The following is a 27736-nucleotide window of genomic DNA, read 5'->3' on the forward strand; positions in this document are numbered from 1 at the left end:
TCCTGGCACAGAAATTTAACTGGTATGGTTTACTCGCATAGAAAAAAAGCCCTATAATACAGCTGTTAACCTCAGGTTTGAGCCTATGCCAGGAGTTGCATCAATTCAGTTATTGTGGCTATAAGCAAACGTAAAACACACAAAAGAAAGCAACTGTAAGCAAACCAAACCTTGACAAAGTCATCAGTTACAATGCAATTCTCAGAACTGTGATAGTACTTCAGATGTATTCAATACTGTCATTCAGAATTGCAAAAATAGAACATCATTTTGAATCACAAAAAAAATTTTTGCTTGAAATGAAATCTGATGGCTCACAAGGCCATATTGTGAATGGTTTTAATGAGCTAGAAGTCGGCACGAACTATAGGCAAGAGCACAGGGGTGTTTCCATACCTAACTTCCCTCTGATTTAAAAGGCCGTAGAGCCTGAATACCAGTTAAACGCACAAAACCTGTAAAAATCTAGGCCTACAAATACCTTCTTGAAATACTAACACTGATGTCAATCAACTACAGACAGAATCCTCCAACCACTTTGTACCCTATGGAATCTCTGAACTGGAACACTTCTCAAAAAAAAAAAAAAAAAAACAAAAACAACCAAACAACAAAAAATCCCACCACCAACCAAAAACCCCACCCAAAACCCAACCAAACAAAAATAAAACCCAACTCAAAACCCCACAACTCTTTCTTAGAGTTATAATCACATTTTAGCATGCAAGACTTTACATAAATATTTTTATCTATTCATCTCAATATACTTAGCAAATGATGGTTAATCTAATTCTTTTTATAGTTAGGAAACTGAGACACCTTTTATATTGTCTCTAAATTTACATCAGAGAGTAGCACTGCTAGGAATAGCCCACCCAAACATTTTATTCTCAATACTGTGGCTCATCTACCAGGCCATACCACATAGTCAGAAGGCAAACTGTTCAAAGTACTGAGTAGTACACCGGAGTAGTACATACAGCAGTAATACAATTATCCCCTCTAACATTAACTCCTTCTTTCTTAACACTGTGCCTTTGGTAATTGAAGCAAAATGCTTTTTGGTTTGGGGGTCAGTTTTCGATTGGTTGGTTGTTTTTTTTTTCTCCATGCACACTAACAATATGAGTGCTAAAATTCAAGAGTACCATGACAATGCACGTTGACTTTTTTTATTCAGCATTTAACAAGTTTCAGTCGGATTCTAGTGAAACTACTGGGATGCAATACAAAAGAAAAACTTTGCTGCCATCTAGAGGTAAAATCTTCAAGGAACACAGAGCAAAGAAAGAAGCGTTTTCCCTTTTCCTTCTCACTTTCAAAGTCAAACTCTTTTCTTTCTCAACATATTATTAAAAAAAAGCTAAAAATTTTAAATTTCTGATTTTGAAAATAAAATCATGAATGGAGTTATACACATTCAGACCCAGGATCTATGTATCTCATCTTTGGTAGCGACCAGCAGTGAACGCTTATGAAAAAAAAACATTAAATATCAGGCAAACAGAGTAAGAAATGCAGCCTCTAGCAGTCGACAGCTTACAGCTATCCACAGCTGAAATCTACATGATGTCTTTGTGTTCAGCAGTCCCTGATGGATGCCATGAATCAGTCTAAACTCTCTCCAAACCAATTTATATCACCACCTCAAAAACTGTCTGTCCCAAAGAGTTTCATAGCTCATTGACAAGTGAAAATACTTTTTACTTATCTTTAACCCACCTTCAATGGATGTCCTCTCAGGCATGTTATTAGAGAGAATTCCCCTAGTCACCATAATGCTAGATTTTTCTGATTTTTTTTTCTCTCCACAATCTATTTTCCGTACTTGAAAAGGTTTAGTGTATGTTGTTGTTAATCTTCATGCAGAAGCCATTCCATAATTTATCATCTTTGCCACCTTTTTCTGCATTTTGCCATACCCTTTTCTGAGCTGTTTGGACAAAATTCTGCAAAACATTCACCACGTAGTCATGGTTTGGACTTACACGCCAAAAAAAATGATGTGTTTTGTTTTCTTCTATTATTTTCCAAGTAAATCCTACCCTGCCTTCTACCTGTTTGTCAATTGCCAGTTGCTGAGCAATGAGGACCATTTACAGGGACTCCAGGATCTGTGTTCTGAGTGACAAGAGATGTCATATTTACTACCGTATGCAAACTAGTTTTCCCTACATATATTATTTTTTCATTTGTTATCACTGAACTGACACACGTTTTTATCACCTCGTTACTCAACACCATGAATTACTGTCATCTCTTTCTTCTAATACCCTCCCTTTTATACTGTATGCAAATATCATAATTTCAGTACTAACTCTCTTCCCATGCAGTTTATATGTTGAGTATCACAGGCGTCTGTGAGGTGTCTGCTTCCTATCCACTTGCCAGTTTTTAACCATGAGAATTTTCCTTCTTTTCCCATAGAAACTTTGCTCTCCCAAGATTCCTTTGTTAGAGACCACTATCACATTTTTTTGAAAAATCATAATATAAAATGGTCACTTCTATAACAGTAACTTAAAGGCACCTACATCTGTCCCTCAGACATGGGTCAACCCAAACTACAAGAGACTTCCTGAGCCTCCGAAAGAGCCTACCCAGATACAAATAACCTCCTCAAAATGAACCATCCTCTGGGCTAACTCCCAAGCTATGTCTCAGAATTGTTCCAGAGCTAGATCCAGGGCGTGGACTACTCAAACAACTCAACACTATTGACAATTTAACAGTTCCACTGCCTGGGAACATTCACAGATACTGCCTGGTTCATTATTAGACAATCTGATACCATATGTCTATGTAACAATATCTGACTAACACATAGTTGAATATTATCCTCAACAAGAAGTGCGGCTGTTTTCCCATCGCAAAATTAGATGTTGGTGACCATGCTTTCTTATTGTCATTTCTGCAGTTTGATCAGTTCACCAGTCATACTTACGAATATTCTGTGAAGCTTTACTCTAGAAGTGGCATCACATCCCTCTAGCATCACCAGCAATTTCAGTGGCAGATTGCACATCACTAATAAGGATTCAGCAATTTTAAAATCATCACCTTCAGAACTCTTGGAAAAATATCACATTGTTCTGGGAGATTGTTACTCTTCTTTCTATCTCTTTGTTCTCAAACTTCAGTTAGCCCAGGCTGCTTTTTTTCCATTACTCATGATCCATTAAGCACACCTGTGATGTGCAAACTTTCCTGAATTATTCCATACTGAGCACATGCAATGATATGATATTGGCTCAGCTTTATTCTTTTGAGAACTCCTGTCATACACAATGAGGCCGGTGACAAGTAGAGTCCCTCAAGGATCAGTACCGGAACCGGTCTTGTTTAACATCTTTGTCAGTGACATGGACAGTGGCATAGAGTGCACCCTCAGCAAGTTTGCTGACGACACCAAGCTGTGTGGGGCAGCTGACACGCTGGAGGGAAGGGATGCCATCCAGAAGGACCCTGACAGGCTGGAGAGGTGGGCCCATGCCAGCCTCATGAAGTTCAACAAGACCAAGTGCAAGGTCCTCCATCTGGGTTGGGGCAATCCCAAGCACTAATATAGGCTGGGCAGTGACTGGCTTGAGAGCACTCCTGAAGAAAAGGACTTGGGGGTGCTGGTGGACAAGAGGCTCAACATGAGCCATCAGTGTGCACTAGCAGTGCAGAAAGCCAATCGTATCCTGGGCTGCATCAGGAGAAGCGTGGCCAGCAGGTCGAGGGAGGTGATTCTCCCCCTCTACTCCACTCTTGTGAGACCCCACCTGGAGTACTGCATCCAGCTCTGGAGCCCCTACTAAAAGAAAGATATGGACGTGCTGGAACGTGTCCAGAGAAGGGCCACGAGGATGATGAGAGAGCTGGAGCACCTCTCCTATGAGGACGGGCGGAGAGAGTTGGGGTTGTTCAGTCTGGAGAAAAGAAGGCTCCAAGGAGACCTTACAGTGGCCTTCCAGTACTTACAGGGGGCCTACAGGAAAGCTGGGGAGGGACTTTTTAGGATGTTGGGTAATGGTAGGACTAGAGGGAATGGATTAAAACTAGAGATGGGTTGATTCAGATTGGACGTTAGGAAGAAGTTCTTCACCATGAGGGTGGTGAGACACTGGCACAGGTTGCCCAGAGAGGTGGTGGAAGCCCCATCCCTGGAAGCTTTTAAGGCCAGGCTGGATGGGGCTCTGAGCAGCCTCGTCTAGTGGGAGGTGCCCCTGTCCATGGCAGGGGGGTTGGAACTAGATGATCTTTAAGGTCCCTTCCAACCCTAACAATTCTATGATTCTATCTACAGCCAAATGGCAGTCTTTTGAATTCTGATACATTTTTAAAAAATAAATACTTATTCCAGACAGGCTTTTATGGCTACTAGAAAGTTGTTCCTCAAAACTTGTTTTGATCTAGCTCATTCTTCTTTGTACTTAATACACCAGAGTGAACTTCTACTCTGTTGCTCAACTATAAAAGGTACAAAAGCCTGTGATGTAAAAAGCTTTTCTGATGGGTAGTGCATGTTTAACTCTAGTTTCAGATATGGTACCTTTCAAACAATCTCCTTGCCTTTACAGGTGTTTGCCCCTTTTCAGTGCTAGTTTTAACTTTTTGTCTACTTCTTTGCAATTAAATATGAGTTCTCTCTTACAAATACACTCAATTTGTGTACACTGTGGTCACTTTCAAAGAGTGATCTCTTACAGTAAAGTATGAGCTAGGTAGCACCTGCTACTCAGGACTGAATCGAGACCTGCTTCTGCATGTTGAAGTTCTCTGATTGTTCACCCAGAGAAGTCACACAGTTCACAGCCTTTGCACTACATCACCCACTCAGCCCCTAGGGCTGCTGCCCTACTCAGTGGGCTGACGGAATACTCCTCTTATTTATACTCTGGATTGCAATCAATTCAGATTCTTTGATATCCATCAGTCAAGTAGGTAAGTTAAATACATAGCTACACTCTCATTATCAAGGAGAGAAAGCAAGTTCAGACAAACAGTTCTAAGCACGATGCATTTACTTTTATAATGTGGAAAAGACACTGACAAGATAAATATACAGTCTTTCCTCCCTAATGCATGACTTATTTTCTTGGTTTATTTCAAGATTACTGATACGTTCCGTCATTCAATTCCAACTCGGATCCCCAAACCAAAGACTACGAGCACAACCAAAGTACCCATCAAAATTTCTGCCGGACATCTCAACAAACCACTCCAAGACAGCAGTTCTGGAAAGCTACGCATTATAAGGACTGTGTCTAAAACCTGTCTTCAAAGCGGAGGGAGAAGGTAAATAATTTTCTACAATCTATGACATTAAAATGGATTTAAGGAATCTGAATCTCAATGGTAGTTGTTTCCACTGGGGAGACGTCTGAAACCATCCACATGGTCAGCACGTCAACGGTCACCAATCACAATACATCAAGAGACAGCCAAATTCTTAGGAGGCAAAGGTAGCTGCATGTCTGCAGGGACCAAACTCTGCTCCCATTTTTCTGGTACAATTCCAGAATTTGGCCCTCACAGTAGAGATGCACAAGACATAAATAAATTTCTACTGTAAGTTCACTTTTAACATGTTCCACAAATAACAATACTAATGTGGTCTCAGTAGATTTATAAAAACATATGGTCACTCAAATGAAGATGGCTTGAAGGAGGTACCGTTTTGTTTTCAAAGTTGGCCTAGTCAAGAAGCGTTTCGGTATGGGTATCTCACGTTCAGTAGTAAAGACAGAATGAAGAGAGGTATGGAGAAATCTGCTCTTTTATAATGCGTAGAACTTAAAGAAACTGCAGAGCTCCTTCTTGTGCCAAGCATCACTTTAAAAGTGTCATTTTAAGATGAACAATTCTCCCCTCACTGAGTTAACTACTGTGATTATCCCCACTCCAAATCGTGCAGATGTTATCTTAGGAAAAACAGATGCAAGAATTGAGATGGCTGATGTTTGTATTAGCTGTATAAACTTTCACCATTTTATTTGGACTATGGTATTTACTTTTTGGTTCACTTAAACAGTATTTTGGAACTGATCAAAATTTGTGCCAAGCTTAACAGTAAGCTGTGACTTACACAGAAGTGCAATTTTGTTCTTGCATTCCTCCACAATTTTGTCCTTCCTTTCAACTGCCCACATTCAAGTTGAATAGGTAACTGCATTCATAACTCTTAGTGAAGTTTTTTTTCTTAACCAAACTCTTAGCACAAGTAGTTCTAGTTCATCCATGAGAGAATTTGCCTTTTCACCTTTCTTAAAGCACAACTTCTTTAAAAGACATTCACTCAAATTCACTCAGAGTTTCCTTTCAGCCAATGCACACAAAAAATCAAAACATTCGAAGAGACTACAGGTTCGTTGTTTTCAATTTTCCAAAAAATAGCAATCGTTGCTCTGACAAGAAAATTTCTCGCTATTCCACTTTAGAAAGGTAAAACTAACAAGATACCATTACTGCAAGTAACCTCCCACAGGAATTCCGTAATACCAACTAACATGAGTTACTGTTTTAGAATATAAAAATTAATTTATTTCCCTGGTATTAATGTCTCCCTCATTCTTCTTCCCCTAACAGAGTGCATTCCAACAGTCTAAATGGCTCAACTGATAATTTGTGGGAAAACTCCTTTCGCATAGGTCTTTCTTTAAGAACTGCCAAATTCTAATTCCTAAATAAAGCAAAAGCTGGTGGTGATCACAGTGCCATATCCAGAATCGCGATTCTTTTGCTGAAGCAAGGAGAGATTTTGATCCATTCAGTTACCCAATTTTTTCCCTTTTATTTCACAGCTAAAAGTTTAACTTAACCACTGAGACAGTACAACACATTAGCTCAGCTGCGTGACTATTTTTGCAAACCCACAACAGAAACTTCAACAGCTCCACAAGAAATTCTCTAGGAATATTTAAAAAATGAAGTTTAAAAAGATCAGTCTACTGAAAAATTATTTCAGCTTATGTCCTACAAGACCCACTTGTGTCAAAATGCAAAACTTAAAGAATGACTCTTCCATATTAAAAAGAAAAGGTTTCAAATTTTATTCACTAAATCGGCAGGTAACTAAAAAGTTACGAGGCTCCACGTCATGTATGCTCAGATCCAAATAAAGTTCACAGAAGCACACCATTATATGTTCTGCAACTTGCAGAATGACTGTATGTAGATGCAAAGAAACATAGATTTCAAAAAGCAGCTGTCAACTTGGAATGCTTATCAGAGAGATCTTCAATACAAGAAGAAGTTTCATCAGAAGGTATGGCAACTCATGAATGAGCCAAAAAAAAACTCCACCAACCACCAAACTTCTCCATATACAGGTCTGCCAACAGATCTCAGTTCAACCAAGCAACAGAACTCCCACTGGATGTCCTACAATGAACAGTCTGCTTCTCAGTAATTGCAAATCACGTATTACAAATTGATGCTATTTGGCACCCTTTATTGCCAGTCTACAGAAAGAAAAGAAAACCTCTGGCAAAATAAATTAATTCCCACAATAGCATCCTTTGCTGTAGAGCCCACAAGAACTGTCAAATCATCCTCCATGGTACCATATTATTCTTCTCACCTATTTGTACTGCTGACATAGAAGAGTTTCCCTGTCTTTTACTCCTGTCTTGGAATACAGTTAATGTCTTCCTATGAGGGACATGGACCACGTAGGCTTTTACTTAAGGATCTAAAACTGACAAATGGGGATACTACGGTCTTACGGGATTAAGGGAGACAAAGAAAGCATGGAGAACGAAAGACAAGGAGTGGTAACATAAAAGGAGGAAACTGGAAGAATTTATGAAAAACAGAAGTCCATCCTGCTCCCTCAAACTGCTTGGGAGATGTGGCATGCTGGCTACAGGCAAGATACGGACATTTATAGTGCTGTGAGAAGTGCTCTTTCCATTCATGGAGAGAAGAGGAAAAAGTTGCTGTCATTCACCAGCACTAAACAAACTCCTCAGTATTCCTTATCCTCTCCCTTATAGTTCTGAATGCAATGTAAAAATCACATTCAAGACTGGACATAGTTGTAACACAAACTGGAAAAAGGGAGGGAAGGAAGCCCTGCAGTTAAATGACTTGGGACATGCGCAACACTAAACAACACTAATAACTAGACAACAATCTCTAACCTCTCTCTCCATAAATCTCTCAAAGTTAAAGGTTTGCTGAAGAAGTTATTGAGCAAGATTATTTAGTTTGTGTCATGTGACAAGGTAAATAGATGGCTAATCCCTTCACGGTTTTTTTATTGGGTTTTGGGTAGGTTTGGTTTTTTTACATCTATAAACCACCTGCAGCAGTGTAAACATTCACATCTCAAAGTGAGACTAACTACCTTTAATATGGATTTTAAAATAATGATTTCCAATAACATGGTCAAAAGCAAATTAAGTATTACTTATATAGCCATATACTAGGATATGTATTTTGTGTTTTCATACCCTTTCAGTGAGTCTGAACATCTTTCATACAATTCATCTTAAAAATAGCCTCTTCTAACTAAAAGTTGCTAAAATCTAAGACACTTTTGAGGGCTGAGTTATTAGGAAGAATATTCCACTGGTCAGGACTTATTCTAGGGCTAATCTTAAAGGAGCTGGCAAATGATCAGTATTTTAAAAGTACATTTCAAATTCTTCTGCTTTGCACCTACAGTTGTGGCAGAGACGCTTTTTTAAAATAGGTCAACAAATGAAGTTGGATAGCAAACATTTTTGTTAATGAAACTTGATGTTTCACAAAGATAAACTTGATCAGGTCTGTCAAAAGTGCTCACTACTGGGCAATTATTTTCCTGTACTGCTGCTTACATTGTACACTGTAAACCCTGATTTCCTATTTCGTGCCAACTGATTTTAAAGCATTTTTCAGTATCCATAGGATGTGGTACAAATTAACCTTTGATTTTACATCTGTTGTACATGAAAAATGGCTACACAAAATAAAAGTAACAGGTGCTCTTCTTACTTTACTGATGCCTTGTATCAACTTAATACAACAACAGGCTCCACATAAAGAACCTGCCAACAAGTTTACAAAGGTGGGATATAGACAGCAGAACATATGGTTTGCACAACACTCACCTGTAATCATTACTCGTAACACATTCAAAGAACGCTCTTCGAGTAAAGCGTACATAGTGCTTTTAGCACAGGGATGGATTAGACACCTCCATAGGTTCCTTCCCACCCACATTATTTTAGTAGCTCAACAACACAATTGCAAAATTCCCAAGCAGTTTTACTTAACTGGAAGAAGAGTTCTGATTCACAGTCTCATCTCACAGTCAGATGTCAAAAGTTTTATCATCCAAGTCCTGCTTGGATCCAGTTTCTGAGGGAAAGCTGCCAATATTATAAAAATCAGATTACCACCCACCCCAAATGAAACCTCTGGCTGGCATAATGTGCAGGTAGGCTCTTAAGATATTTAGGACTCCTGAATGAAAAATTCCTAATGAAGAGCATTTACCATGGAAACTGGAACTGTTTAAGGAACCTACCTGAGGCCTAAAATAAAAATGGAATGCTCAGGAGCCTTATTAGGCCTTGTGACCCCTCTTTATTACATACATACAATTTTCATATTACTCCCTCTCAAACTATTCTCCAACTACCTTTTCACAGGAGATAAGCAACCATCGTCAAGACACTGGAAGATGTGGATTCTTCAGAGAGGTGCACATAACGCCCAATAACTCCCAACTCTTCCCAATATTATATTTTTAAAAACTCGTTAAAAAAAATCATTAAAATAGGGCCCTATAAATTCTTAATTTTCGTTGCCTAGATATACCTAAATTTCCACATTAAATCTCAACATTACAGATGCAACCACAGGCTGTAAAGTGCCTTAAGACACACTGAAAAAAGCCAAGTATAGGAGCCACATATCATAACCATCAGGAAAAGAGACAAATCAGCCACAGTATGATACTCCAAAGACCAACGTCTGGAGAAAAAGGTGTTTAACTCCTGCCCTTTCACAGTAACGCATGGCAAGGGGGATAGGAGACACCCCAGTGAGCACATGGGCGATGCTTTTCGAGTACCACAGATGCTCTTCCCTCCAGAGGCTCTCTACTATGGATTTACTGTCTCCGATGCCCTTCAGAACCGTAAGTAACTTCACGCCGGTAACGGCACTCAACACACACTATGCAACATCCTTTTATCATACTAACTCGGTTTGGAAGAAAACACAGAAACAAAATGAATGCAGGGGATAGCTAAGCTCTGAACTCAAAGGCAAGAGGTTTTCTTCCTCTCCGCCGTCCCCCCCCACCTTTTTTTTTTAAAATCCGCTTAAAAGTATTTTTGTCGAGTGGGTTCCTGTCGTTACTCGAGTACCGAGATTTTCGTTTGCCGCTTCCCCCTCTAACTATCCCGGGTCTGAAGGGTCAGAGATGAGACCTCACCTGGCCGCGGAGATTTTGTTTACAAGCAAAACCGCCACCGGCAGCCAGCCGGGAAAAACAGAGACAGGGAAGAACCTGAAGAAGCAAATTAAAAGCAGAGAGGGGAAAGGCGGGGGAGGGGGGCTGGAAGGAGGGACAGGGGGGGAAGTGGAAAAAAAATAAAAATAAAGAAGGAAAAGGAAGGAGGAGGGCCGGGAAGGAGGGGACTGGCCCTCGGGGAGACTGTTTCAAGCCCGGCGTGAGGAGGGGGGAGCTCCAGGAGAGGAGTACCTGGACCGCTGCCTGCCCCAGTCGGAGTCTCCCACCACGGCTCCTCCAGCGTGTCCCCCATGATGCTGCTGCTGCGCTCCCGCTGCCGCCACGCGAGGAGGGCGGGGCCAGGCGCGCACCGCCCGCGCCTGGCCGCGCCCCCGCCCCGGGCCGCGCCTGCGCACTGGCACCACCCGCCCGGCGGGGCCGCTGGGGGCCGTCTCTGTCCCGTCCCCCTGCCCCCCGCCTCCGCTATTAGCACCTCCAGGCGGCCCCGGGCGGGAGGGGCAGAATGATGCCTCATGGACGTTTTACAAATATTATTTTTTTCCCCTAAGTAATAAAAGTAGGTGCTTGAAATGCATAGGGGCTTTTTTGGGTTGTTTTTTTTTTAGTGAAAAATATAGATGAAGCGTGAAATAGAGGAAAAGAATTAAAAATATTACCCTCTTCTTCGCAATAGATATGTATTTTTTTTTAATTGCCTGAACCTGCTTCAATGCCGTAAAACACCTACTTCCTCGACTTTAGATTATTCCCCCCCAGTCTTTCCTGAGGGACAAAACCACGCGTGAAGGAGGAGTTTGCGTTACCTCCCGAGCGGCCGCTCCCGCCTCCGGGGGCGCCGGGCCCCGCCGGCCGCTGACGGGACGGCGTGTGTGACGGGACGGTATGCATGGGACGGGACGGGACCGGGGTGAGTGTGGAGGGTGTGGGGTAGGGGGGCGGTGTGTGGGTGTGTAGAGCGGGGTTTGTCCCCGCAGCAGGCAAAGCGCAAGGACGTGAACTTACCATAAGGTGGCACTGTTACTCAAAGTATTACTTACCTCAGCCTTTTTTTTTTTTTTTCCTCTGAACTTTCATAGGTGTATCATGGAATCATAGAACCATAGGGTTGGAAGGGACCTCTGGAGATCATCTAGTCCAACCCCCCTGCCAGAGCAGGGTCACCTAGAGCAGGTTGCACAGGAACGCATCCAGGTGGGTTTTGAATGTCTCCAGAGTTGGAGACTCCACCACCTCCCTGGGCAGCCTGTTCCAGTGCTCTGCCACCCTCAAAGTAAAGAAGTTCCTCCTTATGTTTAAGTGGAACTTCCTATGCTCAAGTTTGTGCCCATTGCCCCTTGTCCTGTCGCTGGGCACCACTGAAAAGAGCCTGGCCCCATCCTCCTGACACCCACCCTTTAAGTATTTATAAACATTGATAAGGTCCCCCCTCAGCCGTCTCTTTTCCAGACTGAAGAGACCCAAATCCCTCAGCCTTTCTTCATAAGAGAGGTGTTCCGGTCCCCTCATCACCTTTGTAGCCCTTTGCTGCACCCTCTCCAGCAGTTCCCTGTCCCTCTTGAACCAGGGAGCCCAGAACTGGACACAGTACTCCAGGTGCGGCCTCACCAAGGCAGAGTAGAGGGGGAGGGTGACCTCCCTGGACCTGCTGGCCACACTTCTTGATGCACCCCAGGATGCCATTGGCCTTCTTGGCCACGAGGGCACATTGCTGGCTCCTGGTCACCCTGTTGTCCACCAGGACTCCCAGGTCTCTCTCCACCGAGCTGCTCTCCAGCAGGTCAGCCCCCAGCCTGTACTGGTGCATGGGGTTATTCCTCCCCAGGTGCAGCACCCTACACTTGTCCTTGTTGAATTTCATAAGGTTTCTCTCTGCCCAACTCTCCAGCCTGTCCAGGTCTCTCTGTATGGCGGCACAGCCTTCCGGTGTTTGTAGTCTTTGGAAACTGGGTTCTGCGTAAAAACTGTGAATTCTAACCTGTGGCTCATGGAGCATAGCCTGGCACGATGCTGACTCTGGGGAGGGAAGTAATTTGTTAATCAAACCTACACAAAGCATAGCAGTCCGCCTTTATGAAAACGGAAAGTAACACAAAAACCGACAATAATTCAAATCCGTCACAGAACGGCTTCCCTGCCGGGGACACCGATCCCGAAGCCTTCTAGTGGAAGGCATTGGGCAGCTGCTGGTGACCTGAGCTGCCTCAGGTGAATGCCGTTGGGGCGCGGCAGCAGCGGCAGACCCAGACTCTGAGCCTGACCCAGCCCCGATTCCCGACCCGCCCTGGCCCCCGGGTCCCGTCCCGTCCCGTCCCGTCCCGGTTCCCGCCTCTTTTCCTCAGGCAGGCACCGCCCTTCTCCTGTGCCAGGCTTCCGCGCTTTGCGGCGGGCGCCCCTCACTTCGCGACAGCACGGGGCGAGGCGGAGGACGGGCGCCGGCGCGTGGTGAGGAAGGGCGTCAGGGGGAAAAAAAAAAAAGCACCACCCGGCCGCGCTTTACGGCCAAGCGAGGAGGCACGTCAACAGCTATGGCGGAAGGGGAAGAGGCGCCGCCGTCGAGCAGCTGGTGAGTTACGGGGGGTGCCGGTGCTCTCCCCTCCGCTCCCTGCCCTCCCCTCCGCAGCGGGGTCGAGGGGGAGGAAGGGGAGAGGTCGGTGGGCGAGAGGGGCTTAACTCCTTCTCCCCCGCACGTTGCCTTTTCCCCCTCGCCCACTCCCCCGGGGCCCGCCGGGCTCGGAGTGTGGGGCCGTGGCCCCGCCGCCGCGGAGCGCTGGGCCGGGGTAGAGTAGCTGGGGGAGCTGACCAGGCCGAGGGCGGCTCCCCTGTGCGCCCGCCCGCCGGGCTGACAGGCCCCAGCGCGGTGGGAGGCTGGGGCGAGCCTCGGGGCGGACGCCTCCGGGACGGTCAGCAGCTGCCCGGTCTCGAAAGAGGAAGCGCCGCCGTCAAAACGAGGGCCGGACTGGGCGGCCTCTGTCCCTGCCTAGGCTGGAGCCAGGCGGTTGCTCCAGTTTGAAATGACGGCTTTAATGGGCGGTAGGAGCTGCTGGATGTGTGCGTCTGGCTGCCTGGAGTGGGGTTGCTTTGTTCAGTTCGGCTTCCCCCTTTCTCTGCGTACCTGTTCAAGCACAGGTGACAACAGTAGGTCGTGGCTTGTTTTCTGAATGGTTTTGCTCGCCACTTTCCTCTGTTGCAGCTATTACTTACAATGGATTTTACATTGAACCTATAGGACAAGAATAGAGACTACTTCTGGAGCGAGTATAGGATCATTTTGGTGGTAACAGTGATGTGATTTTTAGCGTTTGTGCATGTGTATTCACTTAAGACTGCCGAGGCTTAAATAAACATTGTGTTTAAACACTGAAGCTATTCTTATTGCACAGCACATCTCCATTCCTGTGCATCTTCACTTTGTTTTTCTCTTTGCGCTTCTGCATTGCATGTGATTTCTTTTCCTTCTGTGGTTCCCTGGCACAGCATTGGTCTTTGTCCTTTCCACGTAGATGCTTTTCAAACAATTACATTACAGACCTACTTTTTATGATCATTTCGAATCTGATGCTTTTGCTTCTATGCTTTATTTTATGTGGCAGGTTCAAAGTTTCTTGCTAACTATTCTCAGCTTTCTTTGCGCTTAGTTATCTCACTGAAAGAAGCCGGAATTGACATGCATGCAGGTGTAGCTGGTATCTGTTCTTTGTGTAGGTTGGTTCCACAAATACAGCTCTTGAATAAAACAACTAAGTATCTCATACTAACAAATGAAAATGAATCGGTGCTGGTTTTTAGCCTTTTTTTTTTTTCTTTTAGTTACAGCTTCAAAATTTATGAAGCATTTTCTGTAGATCCAGTGTTGCATAAGTATTATTTCTAAATACAGACCTGACTGTTGGGACCTATAGTTACAAAGTTAAGGATAGACTCATTGACAGTGTGGTCTTGACACTTTGATACCCTGGACATTGAATAAGAATTGTGTTGAAATATTTCTGAAAAAATACTTCAAATCTCTTTCATTACTAATGTTGAAAGAATATTACAATCTCCCAGATCACAACAAACTGCTAAAATTCCTGGTTAAGAACAAGGCACAAATGGGATTTCCAGACATATTTCAAGGCACAGCCTGCATTTTGCCATTCTGACTGGTAGCTTCAAAATGTAACTACAGGAAATTTGATGTGCTGGTACTACTAGAAAAGGCAAACTTGAAGACATCACTAGAAGAGATTTTGTAAGTCTTTATGGGAACAGTTCAAGAAGTTTATGCTTAAATGCTTCACTAATGTGCAAGAATACATCCTGTTACTAGAGCTGAACCCTGTGAACAACATAAAATTGTATTCCTTATTGCTTGTTTAGAAATTTCATGTGGCTTTTTGGTTTTGTTGTTGTGTTTTGTTTGTTTTTTTTTAATGCAAGTTTCAGTGAAATACTTTCTTTTTCATTTATTGACTTAACCTGTTGTCTTGTATACATATCTGAATGCTGCTGAGCAGTTGTTGTTTTACTAGTGTGATATGTATCTTTTGAATGAGCTTAGCTTTCCTAAGGAGGATTCAAAGGCAGATGTAATTTTTTGTTCAGAGACTGTGACTGCACCTTGAGTATGTAGAATCTAGACATGCTTATTAACATAAAAAGCCCTTTTTATTTTTCCTGTGTCAACTTGACATGCAGTGCTGGTGTAAGTGATTTGAAGGGGCACAAACTAATGATGAGTTAAAACCCTCAACATCCATACAGAGTGCTTGGTGTTTTGTTTAATAAAAACCAGGGAAACTTGCCACTGTACAATACAATCTAAAAAACAAACAAAAACCCCACCCACTACCCCAGACTTCTTGTACAGAGTTATTAAAAGATGAGATTGTCAGCTATTTCTTCAGTAAATACAGGAAGTTCATCAACAGTTTTGATTTAAAAATTAGAAAAATCTGTCAGACCTTGTTTATTAAATATTTATTTTTAGCTATTTGGTATGTTATCAAAAATTAACCTGAGAATTTACTGGCTGTATTGTATTTTATGCTGGAAAACATATCTGTGTCCAGAGCTAAGAATACTGTAAAACACAAAGGAGGCAGACTGCTTTCAAGTTGTGCTGTAAAATCTTAATTTTTTTTTTGGTCTATTTATTTCATTATTTTAACCTTAATTTTAGTCAATACAATACTTATAGTTTTGTCTCTTCTCATTTATCAAGGAAATAAATTATTTGGACTTCATGTTTCTTGTTCAGGTTCTCAAACAGGTAAAGATATAAACCATTATGAATTAATTTCTAAAACCTTTTTGCAGATGTTTGTTTAATACTCAAGCGTCAGGCAACTTGATCAAGTAGTATTTTTATTTTAAGATCTATACTTTGAATGTTAAGACCTAAACTAAATATAACTAACTAACTAAATCTAACCACAGATGGAATTGTTCCTGTGCATTTAACTGTGCATTGGAATCATTCATCTTATGGTCCAAAAATACACTCCAACTGTTTCAGACAACAGGGTGACAAAACTAGTAGATATGTGTTGGGTTTTTTTTTTTCTGTATTCAGAATCTGGCTTATTAGTGTTTGGAGCCATGGTATTTCTTCTGAAAGCATATGAACAAAATATCCTCTGCAGTTAAATGTGAAGTTAACACACTCGAGGAAAAAATAGAGGTAAAAAATGTCACACAATTAATGTTTTTCTCCAAAAGTCTATTTGGGGGGAAAAAAAAGAAAATTCAATGGCGTTCTGAATACAATGGATATTTTGAAGTAAATGTGAGGGATTGATTTTTGTTTGTTTGTTTGTTTTCAATAGAGAACACGCATTGCTCATCACTTTCAATTTAATATAGCTCTTGTTAAGGCTTTTTTCTGGTAGTTAGGAGAATCCTAAATTAAAAGTAGGAACCACAGTAACTAGATTATTTAAAAGCATATTTCTAGGGAAAAAAAAAAAGAAGGTTTTATATAGATACTTTTCTGTGGTGGGAAGCTATGTTCTTTGCTGTTGGAAGGTAGAACGATGACTATAAAAATAAATTGATAGTAGCCATTGACTTCGGAAATGTTCATCAGCACTATTCACTTGCCCAGTTTTCTTTTAAGCAAAGCTTTTTTGTGATTACTGCATGTTATAAACCTGTATGCTACTGTGAGCTTTTTCAAGTAAAGTACTTTGCTTAAAATGCAGTTTAGTTCTACCTTCTTAGTAACAAAAGTAATAAAATTATATTAGAATAAATTAGTCCAATCTGTCACTAACATGGATATGTACAGGCGGCCCTCATAATTCCGATGGCAGTATTGTGGTATATGTGTCTGTCTTTCTTTTTGCATGCTACAGTTATCAGAAATACACAAAATCTTGCAGATTGGATGTGTTTGATGTCCTAGGAGATGACAACAGAAACTTAAAGATAATTACAGAAACTAAAACTGATGATACTCTTGGCAAGGGTTCAGCTGGTAGCAGCCTTGCTTCTGATTTAAGGAAAACAGGAATGATACGTGAAGATGTTTAAGAAATCCTGTTTCTTACACTGCAAGTGTGGATATACTACAGGATATTGTGAGCAGCTACCATGAGTGTGTAACTTGAAGAATGTGGGAGAAAATAATCAAAGAAGCTTTTCAAGTGTTACACCAACATCAGATCAGTGGTCAAGTATATGGGAAGCAGTTTGGTAAGCAGTATATCTAAGTGGGAGTGTGTTTTAACCCTCTTTTAGGGCACTGAGTAATATCTTTAACAGGCAGGTGTGTAGTAGTAGATTCAGTGTATATGGGAAAAGAGCGATCATCTTGTTTTGGACCGATAAGATTATTTTAGATAATGAATTTGGTACATGTAGAAGATACCTGCTGGGCTTTTAAAGTAATAAATTAGTATTAGTAGTGTGCCCATCACAAATTAAACTTTTGAAGCTTTTTTTCCAAAAATGCACTTTGACTTGTAAGAAGCAGTTCAAAGGGATCTATCTGTCTTTCCTTATAACAAATTAGCAGGCGTAATGACTTCAGCAGATACATTCCAGACATTGTAATCTACTGACTGATTGTATTTTTCTTAATACAATACATCTTTTCCTATGTATTTGTAGTTTATCAAAACACTTCCTACTGTCTTTTTCCTGCTGTTCACATCCCCACGATTTCTTAATCTCTTCATTAATTTATAAGTTATTATTACTAACTACCTCAGAGTCATACGTAAATAAAATAAATAGGACCTTAAAAAAAAGAAGTGAAGCTGAATTCCCATCAGTTGATCAATTTTATTTTCTTATTGCCTTCAGCTCACTCTCGCATCTTAATTGTTTTGGCTTTAAAAATATCTGCATAGGTAGTTTACCTGTTGATTATAATATGTCACTGGACTGGCATGAATTTCAGAGACCCTTCTCTTAAGTATGGAAATTTACCCCATAGTATTTTCACTATAATGGCAATATTGTGCACTGTGTCATTTGGAACAGTATGTCTTGTAGGAATTAACCTTTCAGGCCATTGCTTGGATATAGGCTGGAATTGTACACATCTCACCAAAATTTAGGATAGCACCTGGAGTTAGGCAGTGGAGCCCTGGTAGGGCAGAGAGAAGGATGTTCTTGTGTGGAGGAGTTTACCTTTAAAGAGAAATGCTGCATTCTTTCCAAAATAAATTTAATAGTTGTTGTCTGTATGAACAGAAAACTTCCTAGCTGATCTTCACTCATGAAAGACAAAGATCCAGATTGCTAGCAGTTTGCTGGAACATTTGTAGTGCAAACTGAAATAAGGTAAAACACATCCAGTGGACACGTGTTAAGTATCAAAATCACTTTCATGGTACTTTGCAAGTTACTGTGAATAGAATACTTATTAGAAAATAATTTTTCTTAATCTTTGAGAAGCCCTCACTTCTAGCCTGTGAGCAGTCTTGGGAGTTGATGGAGGAAAAGAATAGCTAATTAAATCATAACTAGAATAACACAATTTCTCCCCCCGCTGTTACTTCATTTAACTCAGTTTGGTAATGCATCAGATCTCTTCATGTGGGAGATGGGCATATCAGATTCTTACTTTTTAAAGTGAAGTAGTAAAACTAGCATTTGCCTGTCATCTTCACAGTGTATAAAATGCAGATGACAGTACTTAGGAAGAAGATTTTGCAAATAGTAATATATTATCAAAGAAACAGAGGAAGCGCACATTTGCAGATAACATGTTGAAGTTGATCTTGATGTTAACCCATGCATGGCTTTTTAAGCTGTGAATATTAGGTACAAGTAACTGGTAGAATTAGTACTCATGGATCCCTAAAACATTATTTGTCAGATGTGTTTTTGTAATTTGTGTAAATGTATTTTTAAATGTTGTTTCACATATATTAAATTACTTTTTTTTCCCAGATAATTTTCTTTGGAGGACATAGAAACCAAATTTAAGTATTGCAATTTAAGAACTTTCCACCTAAAATGCAATGTCCATGCAGCTGTTGCGTTCATTTCTATGTGCCCGTTTAATACTTGGGTAGTATTTATAGCAATTGATTGTATTTTGTGTGCTATACTTCAAGGCCTAGCTGTTGCCCTCTAGTCTGTGTGCCATACATAGTGTGCACAGAAACCTGCAATATATCTAAGACCATCTAGCTCTCTTCAGCTGGTGTTTGGTGTTGGCTTCTGTTCAAGTTAGAGCATCCCAGAGTTCATGCAGTTCTGCTGGGTGCTAGGTCTCTTTGTGTAAATGTCCTGGAAATACTTGATTTTTATTCAGGCTGAACTGTTATGGTGATTTAATTCTTCCAGTGTTGGTTGTTATATACACAATTGGACAACAGGATAGGTGACGGATATGCAAGTGTGCTTATGTACTTTTTCCACCTCCATTTCTGTCTCAGGAAAGGGATATTCACCCGTGCAGGCTGTAGTTCTATAATAAGTGGGCTTTGGGATTTTTTTTAAATAATAAAAATACAAGAAAAAAATGCAAGTCAGTCTCCTTGTAAATTGTACTTTATTTCATCCAAATTTGCAAAATTGCTTCAAGAATACAGACTATTAGCTGTGCCCTAGTGTATATTTGAAATATGATTTAAAGTGCTACCAAAAAGTACTGTCAAAGAAACTGGCTGATACAATGCAAGGAAAATGCTTACTCTGCAAACTTGTAAATACTTTGAGATGTCTTAAGACTAGCTCATTGCTTATTGTTAAGTATATGCATGCATTCTTACAGGATTGAGGTTTTAAACTATTTATCAAAAAGGGTGATATTTAGAAAATTAGTAATCTGTGTTTAGCTTTCAGAAGACCAAACTTGAGAAGTTTTATATCAAGGAGTTAGTTGTGGATATATGCAAATTAAAGAAACAGACAGAGCTCAACAACTGACATTCGATGGGTTTTGGAGTCAGCTACATAGTATGTAACATGTGGATTAATTGGGAATTGTACTGGTAACACTTTAACATCTGTTATTGCACATGTATAAATAGATGTGTTGTTCACAATGGATGAATGCATCTTCATACTTGAATATCTGTCCTGAATGAACAATCACATTCTGTGTTTTGCCCTGGCTATAAACCTCCCAGCTGTGTGTTTAACTCCTCAGGTGTATGAAGCAAAGGGTTTCTTAAGGCATATGTCAGAGCTAGTAGAGAATACACAGTATTAAGAGAATCACAGTATTAAGAGGATACACAGTAGGGGAGACGTTTTGCCTACAGGACCTATGTATCACTGCCATTGCTATTTTTCCAGTGAACCTGGTGTTTTGCCACTGCCGTGCTACATAATCTTGAAATTCCTGAAGTCATCAGATGTGATTCTCTCATTGTTGAAGGCATGGAACTGTTGAAACAGTCTGCAGAAGTTATCAGAGAGATTGTAAAGTAATAATTTCTGAATGCGTACCTTCTTACGTATAATGCTTTTGAACTTTTGCTGTCTTACTATGGCAATTTAAGTATCATTACTGTTTGACTGTCTTGCGAATTTGGGTATTTTGCTACTTTCTACACTATTATTAACATTTTTGTATGTTTTAATTCAGTTTTGTGCACATGTCTACACTTACGGTACTAGAACTTTATAGTTAAGTAAACCTGAGTTTGACTAAAAGATTCTTTCCCATTTCAGGGAAAGATGGGGTTAAAATCTGACTGTTCTAAACCTTTGAAATAAGTTTTCTGTTTTCTAGGTCATGTAGTATTTTATTTAAAAGAACTCTGCCATCTAATTTAGGTGTAGTGTTCGCTTTGAGTGGTTTGTGCCTGAGTGAAAATTTGCTGTGCATCTGTAAATGACAACTAAATTTGTGGTTTTATGATACATTTTGCAACATTGCCACTTCATGAAAGCAAACAAAAAATGTTCTGACCTTACTATTTTCTCATATGTTAATGGAATGGAATTAGAAATTGAACAAGCAGCCTTAAAAGCAAAGGAATAAATAACATTTTGCAAATATTTATTTTCAGTAATTGGCAAATTGTCTTATAATATATGTTTACATATATATGTGAGTTTTGCCTGATAGTAGCCTACAGTCAACAGCTATTTAATAGATAAATATTAAATAATATTGTATAATTAATTTTTAGTAAGCACATTGCATATCATTATTATAGGGAAAAAGAGCTTGCAGACGCTCTGGAAGAAGGAGGCTGTGATCTTGAAACTGTGAGAAACATCATTCAAGGAAGGCAATTGCCTGCTGATTTGAGGGCCAAAGTCTGGAAGGTAAATACAAACTTAAATCAAGAAGCAGCAAATACTTGAAATTGTGTTTGTTTTGAGGTAGATGACTTAATTACCAGGCATCTATACAGAAGAGATGTAGTACTGGAATTTTAATATGCATGTATGTTGATTCAGTTTTAGGATTTTTCTCTTCATTGAGTTCAATAATTTGGTAACTACAAAAGGATACTGTTTAAAGGGTTTTCTATTTTTTTTTTTCCAGATTGCGCTTAATGTTGTAGGAAAGGGGGACAGCCTAGCATCCTGGGATGGCTCTTTAGACCTACCAGAACAGAGTATAATTCATAAGGATTGCCAAGAGCTAATTGGTAAGTTCAGTTATGTTTAGATCACCTACACAAAAACTTCTGTGCTCTCAGTTGTCTTAGGGCTTTGCTATTTGAGTTAAATAACCAGAATGATGTTTAGATTTTAGAGAAAGCTATGAGAGGGCAGAGAAAATCAGAAAGAACTTGTAAAAAAACAGTAGTATCCTACCTATACTCTGACTCTGAGATGGGTGGTGTCACAGAATCACAGAATGGTAGGGTTGGAAGGGACCTCTGGAGATCATCTAGTCCAACCCCCCTGCCAGAGCAGGGTCATCTAGAGCAGGTTGCACAGGAACGCATCCAGCTGGGTTTTGAATGTCTCCAGAGTTGGAGACTCCACCACCTCTCTGGGCAGCCTGTTCCAGGGCTCCATCACCCTCAAAGTAAAGAAGTTCCTCCTCATGTTTAGGTGGAACTTCCTATGCTCAAGTTTGTGCCCATTACCTCTTGTCCTGTCGCTGGGCACCACTGAAAAGAGCCTGGCCCCATCCTCCTGACACCCACCCTTTAAGTATTTATAAGCGTTGATAAGGTCCCCCCTCAGCCGTCTCTTTTCCAGACTGAAGAGACCCAAATCCCTCAGCCTTTCCTCATAAGAGAGGCGTTCCAGTCCCCTCATCACCTTTGTAGCCCTTTGCTGCACCTTCTGTAGCAGTTCCCTGTCCTTCTTGAACTGGGGAGCCCAGAACTGGACACGGTACTCCAGGTGCGGCCTCACCAAGGCAGAGTAGAGGGGGAGGGTGACCTCCCTGGACCTGCTGGCCACACTCTTCTTGATGCACCCCAGGATGCCATTGGCCGCCTTGGCCACGAGGGCACATTGCTGGCTCATGGTCGCCCTGTTGTCCACCAGGACTCCCAGCTCTCTCTCCACCGAGCTGCTCTCCAGCAGGTCAGCCCCCAGCCTTTACTGGTGTGTGGGGTTATTCCTCCCCAGCTGCAGCACCCTACACTTGCCCTTGTTGAATTTCATAAGGTTCCTCTCTGCCCAACTCTCCAGCCTGTCCGGGTCTCTCTGTATGGCAGCACAGCCCTCCGGTGTGTCAGCCACCCCCCCCAGCTTTGTGTCATCAGCGAACTTGCTGCGGGTGCACTCGATCCCCTCATCCAGGTCATTGATGAATATATTGAATAGGACTGGAAGTCATGAAAGTTTAAAGTGATAGCTTTTAAGTGATGGTTTGCATGGTCAGAGCCAAATGGGAGGAAAGCTCCAGGAGTTGAAAAAAATAAGGTTGTTTTTTTTTTCCAAGCTCCATCTTTTAAACCAGACGCTCTTTCTATAGTGTCATTCAAGTTTTTAATTGTCTAATGACTGGTACTTAATCTGAAAAGCTGGTGTAGCACCAAAATGCATATAACCTCTAAGGGAAGAAATATATTAAACACTTTGAATTTGAAGACTATTTTTTTGAAAGGTTTTGGGTTTTTTTTTAATGCTGTTTTCAGCAAAAATGAAAGGTTGTGTTGGTGAAAGCAAGATGCTGACAGGACATTGGAAATAATATTCCGGTATGTCTGTGAGGAGCTGCCACAAGATCTGGTTGGCAATGCGTTGCAAAAATGGCCAAATCCCTGACACCATGCAACAGCATTAGTCATCAGGTGGTGGAGTCAATGCTGACTTATAAATTGGGATACTTCTTATGGCATCCGTAAGAGAAACTTATATTTTCTTACCTGCTTTAATTTATTTTTGCACAATTGAAAGTTAAGGGAGAGAATAGAGTTATTGCACGCATGGATGTGTGCATACACACATACATACTACTTTTAAAATGCAGTTATACGTTTTCTAGCTCTAGAATCTAGTGGGACTTATTTTCCTTCTCTCTCTGTCCTATAAAGGAAAGAGGGGGAAAAATTCTACTGTGTTATTTAACCACAGTGTCTTTTCTGGCAGATAGCAAAACCACCCAATTAGTATTCATAACATACAAAATTAAGCACTTTAATGTCTGTTAGTTCTCCTTTTGTCTTTATTGCAAATATTCTGTAATACATAACAATATTAAACTTATTGAAGTAATAAATATTAAGTTAGTTCAGAATGAAGTTTACATAGAGATTTCTATTTTGATTGGATTAAATCTCTCTATTTCAATGTTTTAGTAAAGCAAGTAGTCTCCAAATTTAAAGTAACTCCTTGGGTGGCATTTGAATTTTATGTACAATTTTTTTTTTTTTTTTCCTGAGAGGTAGAGGAAAGGAAATACCAAATATTGACTGGCTTTGATGAGAAAATATTAAAGACTTCAGTAATAAAAACTTTCTTTAACAGTAATGAGACTCATGGGCTTCTCATAATCGAGGGGGAAAACGTCACTTTTAATGCCACTGTATTAACATAGTGTATAGGCATCTCTTCCCCTTCTTTTACTGTTAGTCAGTTTAGCTGTAGTAAAATCAAATTTATTTCTGAAATATATATATAATTCATAAGTGTAATATTATATTTGTTATTAAAAATATAAAGAGGTATTTAATATTAAGCTGAACATGGTATGAATTTACACAAAAGTCTGGTTTCACTACAATCTGTAAAATAAATACCAGTATAATTAACTGTAAGCAAGCTAAGTAGTTATTTATTTCATCACATGGAGGAAGTCACAATTTGGGGTACGGTGTTGACATATTTCAGAATGTCTTATTGGCATTCGCCTCACTTGAGGCGATGAATCTATTTTTTCTGAAGCGTTGTCAGCCTTTTAAGTAAGAGTCTGTGCAGAACAATGCTTTGGAACTAATGAAAACCTGAGCTTTGTGTATGTATCAGACTGAATAATGACAGTATTTAAGACCTTACAACATTTGTAAGAATTTGAAACCGTGTGCTACGTTGTATAAAAGATTATATGTTCATGGTTAGTGTATCTTCTGATAGCAACAGTACCAAATCAAATTTAAAAGCCAGGTGTAGATGTAAATAAATAATTTCTCTTTTTATAGTTACCCTAACAACGCCAGATTTAAAGTATCATTAGGCAAATTACTTTGACGTAGAGATTAAAAATGTGATTTATATTTTAATACTAAAATTTAAGTCTGTAAGCTTAGTTCATTTCAAGCTACTGATTTTCGTAAATTTGCATGTCAGTGGGCTTTTGAGGAATTGGAGGTATGCATTGTGGGTTGATCTGTGTTGAGATTCAAATGAATTTGTTGTAGAGCTGAGCATAAGTTATGTGTTGAGCACATCAAATAGGAATAGAAGAGGGGCATTCTGTGCATTAAAAGAATCTACGTCTTTGTTTCATATAAATCCTGAAAAAGCCAAGCTGCTTTAATCCTGTTGTTGTGATATTTAAATTATATTTAAATGCCTTATCCTACTGGGGTTATAAAATCACTGGTATTTTGATGCCTTTTTGAATGCCTTTCTGTAAGCATTTAATCCAACCTGCTATTTTTTTGTTTGTCTGTTTTTGTTGCCTATTTTTTTCTTTCCAAGCAGTTCTTCTTAGTGCAATTGTGATATGAAATAGTCTCATTCCGTTTCTTTGAAAGGCCATTAATATGGTTTATGCTTCTGTACCTATTTCAGACCAGTTGTCAGTGCCAGAAGAGGAGAAGTCAGTATTACTTGTGGATATTGAGTCTGTTATTACTTTTTATTGTAAATCACGCAATGTCAAATACAGTTCTTGTCTTGGCTGGATACATCTACTCAAACCTCTGGTGTACCTTCGTTTGCCACGCAGTGATTTGTACAACTGCTTTTATGCTATCATGAATAAATTCATTCCAAGGTAAAACTCTTTTTATTTTGCCTATATACCGTTTTTATTAGCGTGAAAGGATGTGCATGTTGGTTTTGGCTAGAGTAGCACTGTTTGTAGCAAAGCTGTCAAATTCCTGCATTTGATAATAAATTGAACTATCTTTCCCCGTTGATTTGAAGTCCAGGAGATGATTGAGTTGGTTTAAGATGTAAAGAGTTAGCATGTCACTGATGTAGATTAAATGTGTCTTTTAGTAAACAGCTGTCATTTCATGCAATATCAAAAATATTTGAGATAGTTCCATGTAAGTTCTGTGAAAGCATTTTTTATTTCCTTTCCTAGCATTCTTAATATCTGAAATACTTCTATCCCTGTCGTTTCAATGTACTTCATAAGCACTAATTAAGTCTCAAAATCTCTTTAGAAGTAGTTGTTGATATTTTCCCGGTATTCTACTGAGTTGTGAAGGAAGTGACTTTTTTTTTTAAAGTTGTTAGATTTTGTATTTTTTTAATAGAAAATATGAAATAGGAGCTCTTCGTGCTGTTATATGGGTGCTCTCACTAAAATAATTTTTTATTTATGTTGGAGTAGCACCATGACACTCCAGTGAGGCTACAGGGTCTTCTGATTAAGACCTTGTGAAATAATATACGGATAGTCTGTAATTAAAAAGCTTAGTCTGATTCCCTGGAGAGGAGATTCTGGCCCAGCTGGTGGATGTGTGCCCATAATATTGCATCATAGAATTGTTAGGAAAAGTGCATGTTTGGTGTTGTGACAGGAAACATTTATTGGTCCTGTGACTTGACTCAGCTTGTGTCCCTTTCTGATTTAAAATACTGCTGGGCTCTGTGAACTGTTTGGGGATAGTGGCATTATGGTCACGTAACTCATGTACTTTCAGCTGTAGAAAGCTTTCAGAGTGTCTAGTATTTGAGTTTCCCTGTAGGAACCTGGGTGGTGTTTCAATGAGATGTAGACTGTTTTCTCTCTCTCTCTTTTTTTTTTTTCTTTTTTTTTTTCTAATGGGAGAATAAAAGGCAAAGAAAGGCAATTTATAGTAGACTTGCCAGTCTCCGCTTAGGTCACTTTGGTCTCAATTTGACGTTTGACTGCTGGACCATCATTACTATTCAATAAAAGTTTCATTTTTAACTTTTTGCTATTTTTTTGGTTTTTTAAATCATACAATTTTATTCACATTTTCTCATGTTTTGTAACTGTCATGAAAAATTTATTGGGAATTTATTCTAACAACATATTGACAACAGGTGAGGGAAATGTACAGTATAATCTGTTGGAACCATATTATATCTTGGATTGATCTTTTTTTTTTAAAGAGCGTCTCTAGCAAGTCAAAGGAAGATGAGGGGAAAAAAAACATAATAGGTTATTTTAGGTGAGGGAGGTTTTGCTGTTTTTTCTTTGGAAACACTGTTACTCTCAAGGTTTTTGGTATAAAGTGTCCTATGGGTACCTATCTTTCTTTTCGTTGTGCCTTTCCTATAGAATAGTGAGTTTTCTGAACTGTTCAAAATTAACAAACAGTTAATATGGAAGTATTTTTTTTGGCCGTAAGTAGAAGAAAGCACCATCTCAGATATGCAATTGAGTAGACAATGATTTATGTGAGAGCCTGTAAGGTAGTGAACTAATAAAAAAGCTGCAAGTGGATAGTGGAAGTGTGTCTTATCCCAGGGGCCAGGTGAGGAAAGTCCATTTCATCTGCTTACATGATGTCAATGTTACCTCTAATGGAGGGTAGAAAATAGCTTCTTTTTTTGTTGTTGTTAAAAAAACCAAAACAAAACCTCACAGAAAACCCCAACAACAACAATAAACCACTCTCTCCTAAAGTAAAGCTTAGGTTAGTTTCCAGGGAAATTCATTTTTTTATCCTTAGCTACACTTTTTTTTTAATTGTTTTTGCTTTGCTTTTGTTTTTTACCAGTCCTTCTAATGGCTGAGCCTGATGCCTCCATGGGGCTTCTAGCCTAGGAGGTGATGGATAGGTACAAGCAGTCACAATTCTTGACAAGTGGGGTTTTTTTTGTTGTTTTTTGGGGGGTTGTTGTTGGTTGGTTGGTTTTAGTTTGTTGTGTTGGTTGGTTGTTTTTTTTTTAACTGGTTATTTATTAGGGGTTGATTACTACAGTAGGTACCAGAAGTAAAAAACTGCGGAGTGAAACAGTTAAGAAAAATGTCTAAGCAAGGTTGTTTCACTGTCAGTAGAAACGCGGAAAGATTCTTTTTAAAGTTATTTTTGGGTATATAACCATTCTTAATGTTAAAATGTGGTAAAGAATGACTGACTGAGTGACTGGAATAATTGACCATATTAACAATTGGAACAGAAAGTAATTTGCAAGTCTAGAATTTTATGCTAAATTCATTAATAGAATATTTTTCTTCTTTTCACAGTTTTTGTCCTGTTAACTTAATGGAAAGTCAGAGTTGTTGTGATAATTTCAAAAAAGAATCCCCATGTTTAATTTGCTGTG

General features: G+C 39.9%; 3 protein-coding genes across 19 annotated transcripts in view; 2 read left to right on the forward strand and 1 right to left on the reverse strand.

Annotated features, from left to right (window-relative positions):
- FILIP1L (filamin A interacting protein 1 like) overlaps positions 1 to 8970 on the forward strand; it is a 210032-nt gene extending 201062 nt beyond the window's left edge. For 4 of the 5 annotated variants that reach the window (XM_074595485.1, XM_074595493.1, XM_074595514.1 and 1 more), the window contains 2 exons: positions 5099 to 5283; positions 6574 to 8970. In XM_074595485.1, coding sequence (XP_074451586.1) covers positions 5099 to 5283; positions 6574 to 6664 — 276 coding nt within the window. In that variant the 3' untranslated portion in view covers positions 6665 to 8970. The remainder of the gene's footprint in view (positions 1 to 5098; positions 5284 to 6573) is intronic. The other variant, XM_074595503.1, reaches the window with a different exon arrangement.
- Positions 1 to 11108, reverse strand: part of CMSS1 (cms1 ribosomal small subunit homolog) — a 243138-nt gene extending 232030 nt beyond the window's left edge. Inside the window, exon 1 of the mRNA XM_074595537.1 lies at positions 10688 to 11108. Coding sequence (XP_074451638.1) covers positions 10688 to 10970 — 283 coding nt within the window. The 5' untranslated portion in view covers positions 10971 to 11108. The remainder of the gene's footprint in view (positions 1 to 10687) is intronic.
- Positions 11109 to 12915: 1807 nt separating this feature from the next.
- Positions 12916 to 27736, forward strand: part of TBC1D23 (TBC1 domain family member 23) — a 35908-nt gene continuing 21087 nt past the window's right edge. For 4 of the 13 annotated variants that reach the window (XR_012588446.1, XR_012588447.1, XR_012588448.1 and 1 more), the window contains exons 1-4: positions 12922 to 13019; positions 21064 to 21175; positions 21399 to 21504; positions 25055 to 25259. Coding sequence is in view for 7 of the 13 variants with exons in the window: in XM_074595645.1 (XP_074451746.1) it covers positions 12982 to 13019; positions 21064 to 21175; positions 21399 to 21504; positions 25055 to 25259 (461 nt within the window). In the remaining 6 variants the exon portion in view is untranslated. Of the gene's footprint in view, positions 13020 to 13682; positions 13731 to 15659; positions 15708 to 20194; positions 20326 to 21063; positions 21176 to 21398; positions 21505 to 25054; positions 25260 to 27736 lie in introns of all 13 variants that reach the window. The other 9 variants (XR_012588443.1, XM_074595577.1, XM_074595627.1 and 6 more) reach the window with 7 other exon arrangements.

This window comes from Larus michahellis, chromosome 1, assembly GCF_964199755.1.
Source record: "Larus michahellis chromosome 1, bLarMic1.1, whole genome shotgun sequence".
In the NCBI taxonomy this organism is placed as follows: Eukaryota; Metazoa; Chordata; class Aves; order Charadriiformes; family Laridae; genus Larus; species Larus michahellis.